This window comes from Pimephales promelas, chromosome 21 (genome assembly GCF_988280905.1).
Source record: "Pimephales promelas chromosome 21, fPimPro1.hap1.1, whole genome shotgun sequence".
NCBI lineage: Eukaryota > Metazoa > Chordata > Actinopteri > Cypriniformes > Leuciscidae > Pimephales > Pimephales promelas.
The window spans coordinates 25,551,329-25,563,755 of record NC_142789.1 but is presented as its reverse complement, the minus strand read 5'-3'; the positions used below and the strand labels follow the sequence as shown (position 1 = coordinate 25,563,755).

Below are 12,427 nucleotides of genomic sequence, written 5' to 3'. Positions count from 1 at the left end.
CAGCATGCAAGTACACAACATTTCCTCCTAGAAAAGTAGGACAATGACGATAATCAGCCCCATTGTGGTCCTATGAAGTCAGAAAAGTTGCATAATGCCTAGCCCAACACACAAAGAAAAATCTTGCCATTATTTTGAGTAAACAATAGTGGGTATATAGTGTAAGTGTGTCATAATCTTAAAGAGTTCACAAAAAAAAAAAAAATTAATTCACTCTGCTCAGTGCATTGAGTTCATGATAGAATCAGTCTGAATCTTTTCAATGAATCAGTCAATTTGGTCTGAATGATTTGTTCGCGAATCAGAAAAGCACCCAAAAACATCATGAGATCTACAATCTAGACTTTCACTCACTGACTCGATCAGTGCATAATGACTTAAATTTCAGTTTCTTTTCACACATGTGAGCTGCTTCAGAAGACTTGGAATAAAATGCTCACATTTTAAAATTACAGCAATTTTCATTTTTGGGCGAACGATTCATTTGAAGTATAGAACAAAAAGAGTGTGTGGATGTGTCAGGTCCACCTGGTTTTCATGGCAAGGGCCCTGGCAGTATTCTGTCAGGCTCTCCACGGTCTGGTTTATGAGAGCGACGTTCTTCTCATTAATATAGAGTCCCAGCAGCCCCAGGCCCCCTGTAGTGCTGCCGCATATACAATCCAGGAACTGCAGTGTCTCACACACCAGGTTGTAGTTGTTTTTGTTGTTCTGACAGCGAAGGAAGTTCTGGGGAACAAGCGGGAAAAACAGGATACGAGGAGCTTTTGAACAGTAAGTCATATTAGAGCTTGAGGAAGCACAGATACAGTTAATACATAACTCATAGTCTGATTCAGATTAAATCAATAACCATAATTCTTAGGGACTTAGATTCCCTAACTTTTGAGAATATCACATCCAAGAGGGAATATATAAACTTTTTTATGTTGTAACCATCTGCAGGATGGGGTTATGTAAAAGGCTCAAGTTCAAAGCATTAGGTAAGCAAGGAAATTTTTTACTTTTGTATTTTTTTTTTCCAGTATTGAATTATATACTGTATCTAAATGTAATATATCAAATTAATTTGCAATTGTATATATTTATACTTAATTTATATATTAAAAAAATCACATTCCTGTCTTATTGTGCACAATTCATAAGTGCATGTTAGTTGAAAGAAATAAAATGTTGTCTTTATAACCATTAACTGTAATATTTTGTAACCTTTTCATTCAATTCTGGCCACTTTTTTCCAGAAAGTCCAATCCTACATCTGCTTCTCAAATATCTTTTTTTTTTTGAGAAATAGGCTACACCATGTTTACGGGAAGTAAAATAGCTAGCAAATAACATTTCATATTGAGTTGAGTTGAATGAATATCTATTCTGATACCAATCAAACAGTTCCTTGAGATATAGCTAGCAGCAAAACTACAAGTAAAGTACAGTTAGCTAAGCTATTTTTTAGTTAGCAACAGATAGGAGCAGTACGTGCCTTTCCATTCCACAGCGCTACTTATCTATTGTTTTTCAACGCTAGATGGTTTGACCAATTGGGCTTGTGTCTCATGTCTTTTACAGCATCTTGCGGATGACATGACTCTAAAAACATGGTGCTCAAGTTAAAAGAATCTCAACTTTTCAAACATATTTCTAGACCTTGCATTTGTTCATTCCTCCAACCCGTGTGTTCGACATAATCTCTGTTTGGGCGGCTGACCTGCAGTTCACGGTTGTGGTTTTCACAGAGCAGCTGCATGAGGCGCAGGATCGGCTGCATGATTGTTATGATCACGCTCATCTCGTTGTCATCCTGGTTCTTTTCAGTCGCGGTGGCCTGCCCCTCCGCCACATTCAGATGCTCGTCCGCCTCCGCCTCTCTTCGGTAAGCAGTGATGGCCTTCTTGGTGGCCGTAGAAGCCTCGATGAGTTGCTCCCGCACTTCCTCGGTCACTACGGCAACATCCTTGACTGAAAGTGGGGGAGAATTGTATTTGTTTAGTATGCTTTTGTAGTATACATTTCATCATTATAAACACTTGTCTTGTAGTCTCTGACCTTTCTTGCGCGTTTGGGCATCCTTGTCGTTGGCGTCCTCGTCTTTGCGCTTGCTGCCCAGATCACTGGTGTTCACCGTCACAGTTGCCTTGATCTCTTGCTGGGCCAGCTTCATCCGCTCGTAAAACACTTTAAAGAACTTCTCGGACTTATTGTCACCGGTCAGACGGCAGAAAAACGACCGCTGGAGGGACAGGTAGAAGAGTGAGGAAAAAAACAATACAATTGAATAAGTACACTGTAAGGCTCAATCCCAATTCACCCCTCAGCCTTATCCCTCCGTTTTGCGCGTTCACGTCTAGGGGTAGGGTGTCCCGATTCTTCTTGAGATCGAGGGGTAGGGCGAAGGGGTAGGGCTTCATAGCCCTCGAAACGGATATTTTTCAGAGGCACACTCCAAACGGAGGGCAAAGAGAAAACTTCACGGAATGCATGGGAAATCACCGGCGAGATGGATCGCAAAGGGTTAAACGTTTAAATTTAGCGCCAGATGATTCCACCATGCACTTTATTTACTCTCATAATAACACTATAGTCGTTTAAATTAAGAAATGGTATAATAAATTACCTTTCCGATCAGAAAAGACATACATTTCGAGGAAGGGGTGTTATAATCATCATGTTTATTCAAAGTTAAGAGCAGCTGCGCTGATTGTCAGTTGTTGTCATGGAGAAATCCTGTACAAACTCTGTAACGGCAGAGCCATCGCCGACAACTGATGACGTATCGGGTTCATGAAGCGTTGTTCCATTTCGTAGGGGAATATTTCAACCCCTTGGCCCTTGTAACTCTGTTTTAAGGGGTACATTCGAAAAAAAGGGGTAGGGCCAAGGGGTGAATTGGGATTCAGCCTAAATGATGGTAATGAGAAGGCGGGAGAGAAGTGAGATGGGTCAAAATATTTTTTTTTTATCATTATCTCTACCATTAAAGCCCCTGGTAAACTCATGGCGAAGTTCTTTTCCGTTCTTTGTTTATGGGTAAAACATAGTTCAAAATATGGGACCAGCTCTACTGCAAACATCCCATGCTGCCCACACTGCTGAGAGTGAAGTTTAGATGAAGGTGTAAACATGTGCTGACACACAACAAAATAGCCTAAGACTGGTTGCCCACTGAAGCTAAGCAGGGTTGAGCCTGGTCAGTATCTGGATGGGAGACCTCCTGGGAAAACTAGGTTCCTGCTGGAAGAGGTATTAGTGAGGCCAGTAGGGGGCGCTCAACTGTGGTCTGTGTGGGTCCTAACGCCCCAGTATAGTGATGGGGACACCACCATATTGTAACAAGCACGTCCTTTGGATGAGACGTTAAACCGAGGTCCTGACTCGCCTCCTTCTTTCCAATTTTACGGCGGTTGCCATCCAGCTTTTTGGTGCATTACCGAGTGTGGGTCAGATAATAGATTACTTACATAATACTCACTCCCCCAAATAAACACTCACACACAAAAACAAACTTTATTTATCGATTAAATCCTATTGAAAACTCCTGCTTCCCTTAAAAAAGTCTCCAATATTCTACTCTGTGTCCCATTTCCTGCGCTTAATAACCCTTTTAATGTAATCTCCTGCACCCCAACTATGCCTCAACTTATTCTTCATTACCTGCCTCTGCATTTCATATCTCATACATCTCATAATTATGTGCTCCACTGACTCCTCTTCTCGACAACCTTCACACAACCCTGTCCGGTGCTTCCCTATAATTTTTAGTGTTTGTTTGTTTTTCAGCGAACAATGCCAACATTAAAGGGTTAGTTCACCCAAAAATGAAAATTCTGTTAGCATTTACTCACCCTCATATTGTTCCAAACCTCTATGTGTTTATTTGTTCTGAATGTTTTAATTTAAACAGATCTCAATCCCCATTGACTACCATAGTTTGCATTTTTTCCTACTATGGTAGTCAATGGGGAATGAGATCTGTTTGATTAAAACATTCTTTCTGATCTCGAAACACATTTTCAGGCAGACTCATCACAAGACTCACTAGTAGCTTAGACTTGTAGTTTAACTACTGCACTCTGTTACCGGTAGGCGTGGCCTCCTAGGGCAGCGAAGCAAGTGCATTCTGGGAGTTGTTGTCTTTCATCCACATAAGCCAAAAATACATTTTCTGGCTTTTCTCAGTCTAGAAAGCTCCAAATTCAAAAATAGATTCACATTTCTTCTTCATAAATGACCCATTTTAAATAAACATTCGTCTTTCCAGAGGTGATTCAAATTGTCAAGGGAATTTGATTTGTTCTGTACCAGTGCCTAAAGAGTTAAGTTAACACGGCGGTGCAGCCATGCTCCAAAGCAGAGTTCTCACGTCCCCCCCCACACCCCCACCACCCTGTTTACTGCCAGACTCACATCACTTCAGTTACATAACCCTCTCTGTGCGGCCTGACACACACACACACACGCGCAAACTCGCAGCAATTAACACGGAAATAACCTGGAGTGCCTCCCTCAGCTCACCTGAATTTACACCATCTGTCTCCACACTGTCCCAAGAGCTACAAGGCTTGTACAGTCAACACGTTTGCACAAACAAGCGTGTGCTTTCCAAAGAAAACAGTTCGAAAGGTTTCATTTTCGTCGGAACCCAAAAGGTTATGCCAAATTGAATTGTTTTAAAAATACAACATCAGTCTAAAGAAAACTTTCAGTTCCTTTCTATGAATAAATGCGGCCCGCTGGTTATTTAGTGTTTTTCCCTGGTATATCCTGATCTACTTTCGCTCGCTTCCCCCCCCCCCCCCTTACGTAAGTCAGTAATCAGCTGAAAGGCAGAGGGAGAGCGGCGATAGACTGCTCATGCACGCTCGCACAGGACGCAAGGGAAAAAATAGGAGCGGACAAGAGCACAAAGGAAAATCCTGCCCTACTTTTTCAAGCCAAACAGGCACGGAGTGAGTGTGTGATGTGCCACACAAGGAGGGAGGGTGAGGAGTGCAAGTTATCAGCAGAATTCTGGGGCAGTTTTGAAAGCTCGTTACATAACCAGCCTTCTTTCCAGGTTAACAGTGAACTCAGTCATTCAGGCCTCTTTCAAACAACAGCGAGTGAGAGAGAAATGCAACACACCCACAGCAGTGCGCGCGCACACACACATGCACAAAGGAGATGTGCTTAAAAAATGACTCATCAGCTCCAGTGCATCCAGTAAACCTCGGGACGTCATCGGACAACTTGCATTTCATTAGAAACAAATAATTTTAATCTCTTTCTGTGAGCGACCTCTTTGTTAAATACTCCTCGCTCAAGTTAATTGAAGGCAGTCGTGACGCGGAGCCGATCGTTCCGAGAGATTTAAAAGCGGAGCAAATCAACAGGTTATGTAAGAGCTCGGAGCGGAGGAGAAGTGGAGTTTATAGCATTACGGCATTCAAATGTGCAAGTCTCATGACTGCTCTAATAAACAAGATGGCCACATCAGATGCGTCGCTGTGGTAAACATGTCAACACCTGACTGCCATATGACGCACATTGAGGGAAACAGCAAAACAATGGAAAGGCTGGGAAAATAAGCATGTGAAAGTGTTTTCCAGGTGTTAGGCAGGAGTCGCTAACCTCAGGCCATGGACTCCCTAATGGATAAATAGATGGAGTAGGGACCCCTGTAACATATTGTATAAAACAGGGTGTTAAACATGTTAAGCCTGGTTTAAAGCCATTATTGAAGGTAACTAAAGGTAAATTGAGGGGTACTTCTGAAAAGTCCAGTCCTTAGCAATTAAAAGCTAGAATGAGAAGGTCTAGTAAGTGCGCATGGCTGATGCATGGACTCAATACATGCTGATACATGTGATGAAGGACTCAAAGGATCCTTTAAATTGAGAGAGACCCTTCGACAGAGCTCGATGAAATATTTATGACATATATGACATTTTACATCTCATAAATAATTCATCAGCTTGATGAAATTAACTATTATAAAATTATTATTAATGAATTGTTTTTATTAGGGCTGTCAAATAATTAATCGCGGTTAATCGCATCCAAAATAAAAGTTTGTGTTTACATAATATATGTGGGTGCACTGTGTATAATTATTTATTATATATAAAAAAAAATATATACATTATAAATTATATACATAAATTATGTAAACACAAACTTTTATTTTGGATGTGATTAATTGCGATTAACGTTTGACAGACCTAGTTTTTATATATTTAATTTATCAGTTGAGGATTGGTATAACCAATGGGGTTCATCCTTGTGTTACAGAGCACGTTTGAGCTTCCGCAAGAACCAATGAGGTTTGTTCTTGTGCGTCAAGCAGGTTCGAATTTTTGTTTATGTATAAATAAAAGCCTAAATTACATCTGTTCATCATATAAAGCGATCGAGTCTCTTCAGAAAATTTGGACTAAACCGCTTGATTCATATGAATTCGTTTTACGATCTCGTTATGAACTTTTTGAAGCAACCAAGTGGTCCAAACTGTCAATGTAGAGTTTAGAACTGGTTGAGATTTTATTGAAAATATCTTCATTTGTGTGAATGATGACAGAATTTTCAGTTTTGGGTGAACTAACCCTTATTATTATTATTATCAAACAATAACTTTTCATCAACTATTGCTGTGATTTCTTTGGTAATAGTTCCCATCCCTATAAATATGGAGTGTTGCGGATCTTGTCTTTATGGTAAAGCTGGAATTGAAATAAGAGTTTCTAAGGTTGTACGAGCTGCATTCAATGCTCTAATAGACATACATGTCTTCTGCGTGACCTTTATGTGCTGCGTGACACAAGTGCACACGGGTCTTTATAACTCATGTAAGAAATGAATAAGTGGCTGTATCATGAGTGGATGACTTTAAGAACAAAGTGCACACCCTCCTACATGAAGCTGATAAAGTGACAGTAAAGACCTTTATAATGTTACAAAAGATTTCTATTTCAAATAAAAGCTGTTCTTCTGAACTTTCTATTCATGAAAGAATCCCCCCCCCCAAAAAAAAGAATCAGTTTCTACAAAATTATTGAGCAGCGCGACTGTTTTCAACACTGATAATAATAAGAATTGTTTCTTGAGCGACAAATCAGCATATTAGAATGATTTCTAATCTAAATTCTGATCAAATAAATACAGACATCACGGACATGAGGGATTTTTCTCTCAAAAACATTTTAAAAATCTTACCGACCCTACACTTTTGAACAGTAGTGTATATTCGGATTTCAATTCGCAATAACAGCTGAAAACTTTACTCTATTATATGTGTATAAATCCCCCCTTTTAAAGGCTGCCTTTTATTCCCATCTAATCGTAGTTGAAGGCCTGTCTTACCCCTTGAACCAATTTACAAGTCCTCAACATCTACAAGCCTATCCAGGCAAGGTGACCAACCACAACCCAACAGGAAGTAGATAGTGCATGCGCAGGTGAACGTGGGCCGATCTCTAATAACACCCTCTACACACTCAGCAAAAGGTCAACCAGCAATCACCTCTCCATCCCCTTCTCGTCTATCCCCTTGGCATCAACAAGAGGATGTTGTGTAAGATCTATTTATAAGTGCGAGCTCAATCAGTGCCCGTCTTCGTGCCCACCCGGCCGCGTAACCAAGGGAACGGCTCGCGCTGCGGCGGCGGCTTGGGATGCTGGGAGATGTTGACTGCACGTCATTCACACTTCAACAGATGCTTCTCAACAGCAGCTGAGAGTCCGCAGCACCACACACACATAGGCGCACAAGCTCAAGGATTTCCAGCGCACTCACAAATCCATTAGAGACCACTGAGGATGGCAAGGCAGACCATAATAATAATAGATTAAGAGGGGGGTTAACCCTACAGCCTGCTGTATCATATTTGATACTCAAATTATTAAAGTCGGCATGAAATCAAATTTGACAAATCTTCTTTTTATGTGTAATATTGTAGTGTTTATTATAAATGATTTATCTGTGCAGTTCATTATTTTTTGAATGTAAACTGGAATTCAAATCTGCCTCCGTTTTGTTTGCCAACCTCCAACGATCCAATCAATTCCCGAAGGACAAAATCAAGCCCCGCCCTACATTTTTTCTAATTTCAGAAGCCGTTTCATTTGGATATACGTCACAACAAGGAAAAAACGACAATCTCAACTTCCGTTTCATGCCGACTCTAAAGGGATACTCGAGATTTTTTGGAAATAGGACAACTTTTTTTTTACAACTCCCCCAGAGTTAAACAGTCGAGTTTTACCGTTTTCGAATCCATTCAGTGGATTTTCTGATTTTTAGAAGAATGTCAGTAACCAGACAGTTTCTGGTCTCGGAAGTCAATGAGACTCGAAACTGTCTCATTTCAGACATTAATGGGAGATAAATCTATAATTTTAAGAATAATAGATTTAGAACTACAAGGAAAAGATTATGTTTATCAATTTGTGGAGTTAAATTATGGAATAAACTAAATGATAAACTAAAGCAGTGCTCAAACATATTCCTATTTAAAAAAAATGTACAAAGAAATTATTTTCAAGAGGTATCAAGAAGCACTGTAGTGAAAGTAGGAGTAAACCATTGTTTACGTTGTGTTTTTCTTTGTTTGTTTGCTCTGTCATTTTTAGTTGTACTTTTTTTTTTTTTTGCTGCTTGAATAAGTACATAATTGAGGTTAGACAAATGTATGTGTGTATATATGTATATGTGTGGTTGTATGTAGGTATATATCTGTATAGGTTTATGGATGTATAGAACAACATGATAATAATAATATAAAATTGTAAATATAAGACTGTAAGAATTTAAGGGGTAGGAGTATATAAGTTTTACTTCTTCCTACTCCTTTTCGCACATATAATAGAAGTATGTCAACAGCAAAGAATTATACATATATATTTTTGCGGCTCATTTGTTTTGATTTTTCCTAAGTTTTTTAAACATTGTTTTATTTTATATACTTTCTTTTTATGTTCGAAATAAAGATTTCAAAAATTAAATTCAAAATATGACAACTGTTATGTTACAAGTGCTATAGAAATGTAAGTGATTTACATTACAAGCCTTGGGAACATCATCTTAGTTTTTGGCCATATAAATATTTTTATAAGTTTGAATTAAAAACAAATTTCTAGTATTCAAATTCCAAGCTTTATGTATTAAATATATATATATATATATATATATATATACACAAAAAAAATTTACTCTAAAAAAATAAAACGTCAAAAGTTTGATTTAAAAAATATGTATATATTTTTCTGACAAGTATTTCATATGTTTGGCTTTACAGATTTAAAATAGCTGGATATATATATAATATAACACAGCTATAATACAGCCGAGGTCAGCTTTAGACGCAAGTCCTGCACTGTCACACTCACACCTGTTGTGCTTCATTACTCTTGTGTGTGTCAGGTTGAGTCTTGTGGGCTGTTTGGACTTTACGGGAAACACACGGGGACGTGTGCAAAGACAGAGCTGTGCACACGACTAACTTCCAGTGCACATAAAACCTCCAAGGTCGTTTCTGACCATGACAAAGTCTGAAAAAGTGTGTAAATATTTATAGATCGTGGAATTAATATATGAGCACCTCCTACTTACACACACACACACACAGGGTGCTTGTTTCGAGATGAGTTATGTAGGTCATGAGCTAATGTTTAACTGGGCTGCGTGCACTTGTGTGGCAGGCGACAGGTGCGGGGTGTGACCAGAAACCTTGGGAGGAGTTCTCGAGTTTGAGTTTGTATCCCGCTTCACCGGACGCCATTTTTCCAAAATTACATAACAGGCCTGTCTATAGAAAGAGACGAGGTTTTGGGTTCATATTGCTATTCTTCTGCATCTCCTCTACTTTAAACATCAATGAGAAGTTTGAAATGGAGCCATGTGAGAATTTGACCAGATAATGAAGGAATCTGGTAATAGAGTCACAACAAAAGCCCTGACCTCTCCCAATCTCAAGGCCAATTGCTTAGGCTTGGGAATGGAGACCTTTCTTTCCCCTCCCAGGTGCCGTGATACACATTTCTATTTATAATTTCTTCAGGAAATCGCTGAGCCTTACGTGTATGCGTACGTGCCAGCTGGAAATAACATGGCACGGCCCTCAAATTAAAATGAGGTTGTCACTCTCTCTTTTTAAAAGAGACTAACATGCAACATGCTGTAAATCCATTTGAGAATGCTTAATGCTTAAATGTTAAATTCTGTCATCGTTTATTCACAAAAGATGATCTTTCAAAGAACATTTCAAATGTTTTTGCCCATACAATGAAAGTCAATGGGGTCCAAAACAACAACAACAACAACAACAAAATTATTTTGGGGTGAAAAAAACACACGATATTTTAAGCTTATTTATACACTATTATAGCATTTATTAATAGTTTGAATACTTTTTACATTCTAGTTTAGATTTTTGCGATTTTACTAAAGTATGTGCTTTTTTAATTTATATTTTTTGAATGTATTTTTAACTTTTTTTAATGTATTTTTTATAATTTTAGTACTGTGCTTCAACTTCAACTTATTTTATTTTTAGTTAGTTTTAATTAACACAAATCACACCGGAATGGTGGTTATATGGGGTGGTGATGGCACAGTGGATGAGACACATGCCTTTAGTGTGAGAGATTCGGGTTCGAATTCACTGTGAGACACCAATGTGTCCCTGAGTAAGACACTTAACCCCTAGTTGCTCCAGAGGCGTGCGACCTCTGACATATATAGCAATTGTAAGTCGCTTTGGATAAAAGTGTCAGCTAAATGAATAAATGTAAATGCAAACTATCCCTTTAATATGTGGGTCAGAGGAATAATTGATTCTGATTGGTCAATTGTGACATTCGAAGATCAAATATTTGAGCAGGTAAGCTTTGAAATCTGTTTCCACAGCGATCCATTTCCTACATCCGTCTATGGTCTCTTTCTTCTCCTGTTATATAACAATTCCAACAGTAAAAATTCCAAAAGCTACCCAAGAAATGTGGGTATTTTGCCCATGCAATTCATCAAAAAGTTATCCCACAAAAACATATGATGTAAAAAAATCCCTAAAGCAAATTCATGGTAGCCTGATAGTCTGTTTTGCACTCTCTTGGACAACCTTTGACATGCACCATAAAAATGCATTATTAATGACTCTCTATTTATACATGGACTTCATGGCTCATGATCTTCTAGAATGTATTAAAGGAGTATTTTACATCCTTCTGTCACTGAGGAACGCATTCGCTACCGTCATAGAGCGGAGATTGTGTATGTGTGAATAACTGGTTAAGCGTCTCAGGCTTTCTGCCCACTTGCTGCAGAGCGAGTGGGCGACGGCTTCCGTCACGGGTCATCCAGAACCTGGCTGTTCTCACACACTCTGCTTTTGCACTGTACTCTCGCTCTCTCCCTCCTACTCCTACTTGAACATTGCTCACCACAGATGAAGTCTCGTCTGCCCTTCCGACTTCCGTCTGGCCTGGAGGTTTTACAGTATACAGCTGGAAGAAGACAGGCCTTATTTGAGTGAGCGCCAATGGATTCAGACTTCGGGATTGTCATTTCCACCTCCCTAATTATTTCTGTGACCTGTGACTTTCAGATTACTCTGGTGGGACGTTTAGGAAAAGCAATGATAAACACAGACTTTAGGCCTAGTCGAGCCAAGTGCAAATTTTGAGATTTTAATACAAAACGATTAACGCATTTAAAGTGGTGTTTGGTTGTGCTAAATTAGCCACAAAAAATATTATACAGCGACAAGCCTATTTTATGGAGGCCAGGTATTTTTTTTTTTAAATAAAAAAAATACCTGAAATAAAAAAATAAAAAAATCTAATCAAAGGGAAATTAATTAATAAAGTCTGTACAGTTACAAAACGATAAATTATTATTTAAAGAATAAAATTACAAATATATATTAATTAAAATTTTTAAAATGCATAAATAAAATAACCTAAAAGCTACCTTAAACAAATGCATCTTAAAACGGATTTTAAACAAAACAAAAACTTTTTTTTTTGCAATTAACTGTTTTAATGCAATTAAAAAAATAAGTGTTATTACTTAAAAATGATTTATTAATAATATTCTAGTCTAGTTGGACTTCAAAAATACAGTAATAGCAGTAATATTCTGAAATAATATTGACATTTAAAATAACTTTTCTATTTGAATATATTTTAAAATGCAACATTAACGTAATTAATATTTTCTTTTTTCTTTTTAATAATGTAAAATTCTCTTCTGTCACTTTTGATAAATTTAATGCATCCGTTCTGAATAAAACTATTAAATTCTTTCTTTCAAAAAAAACTCTTTGAGTGTCAGAAATGTAGAATTTATACTGAATAAAAGCAAACTTAAAAAATCTTTTTAATGGTGTCTCTACTCATTAGGTGACACTTAATTTTAAGGTGAAGTAGTTAAATGTTACACCATGTACTTACTATAGTA

The 12,427-nt window shown here is 38.0% G+C and overlaps 1 protein-coding gene across 14 annotated transcripts in view; it reads right to left on the bottom strand.

Moving 5' to 3' along the window:
* itpr1b (inositol 1,4,5-trisphosphate receptor, type 1b) overlaps nucleotides 1-12,427 on the bottom strand; it is a 127,124-nt gene that overhangs the window by 39,349 nt on the left and 75,348 nt on the right. For all 14 annotated transcript variants that reach the window (XM_039673510.2, XM_039673513.2, XM_039673512.2 and 11 more), the window contains 3 exons: nucleotides 2,044-2,227; nucleotides 1,706-1,956; nucleotides 529-729 (listed from right to left, as the gene is read on the bottom strand). In XM_039673510.2, the coding sequence (XP_039529444.2) occupies nucleotides 529-729; nucleotides 1,706-1,956; nucleotides 2,044-2,227 (636 nt within the window). The remainder of the gene's footprint in view (nucleotides 1-528; nucleotides 730-1,705; nucleotides 1,957-2,043; nucleotides 2,228-12,427) is intronic.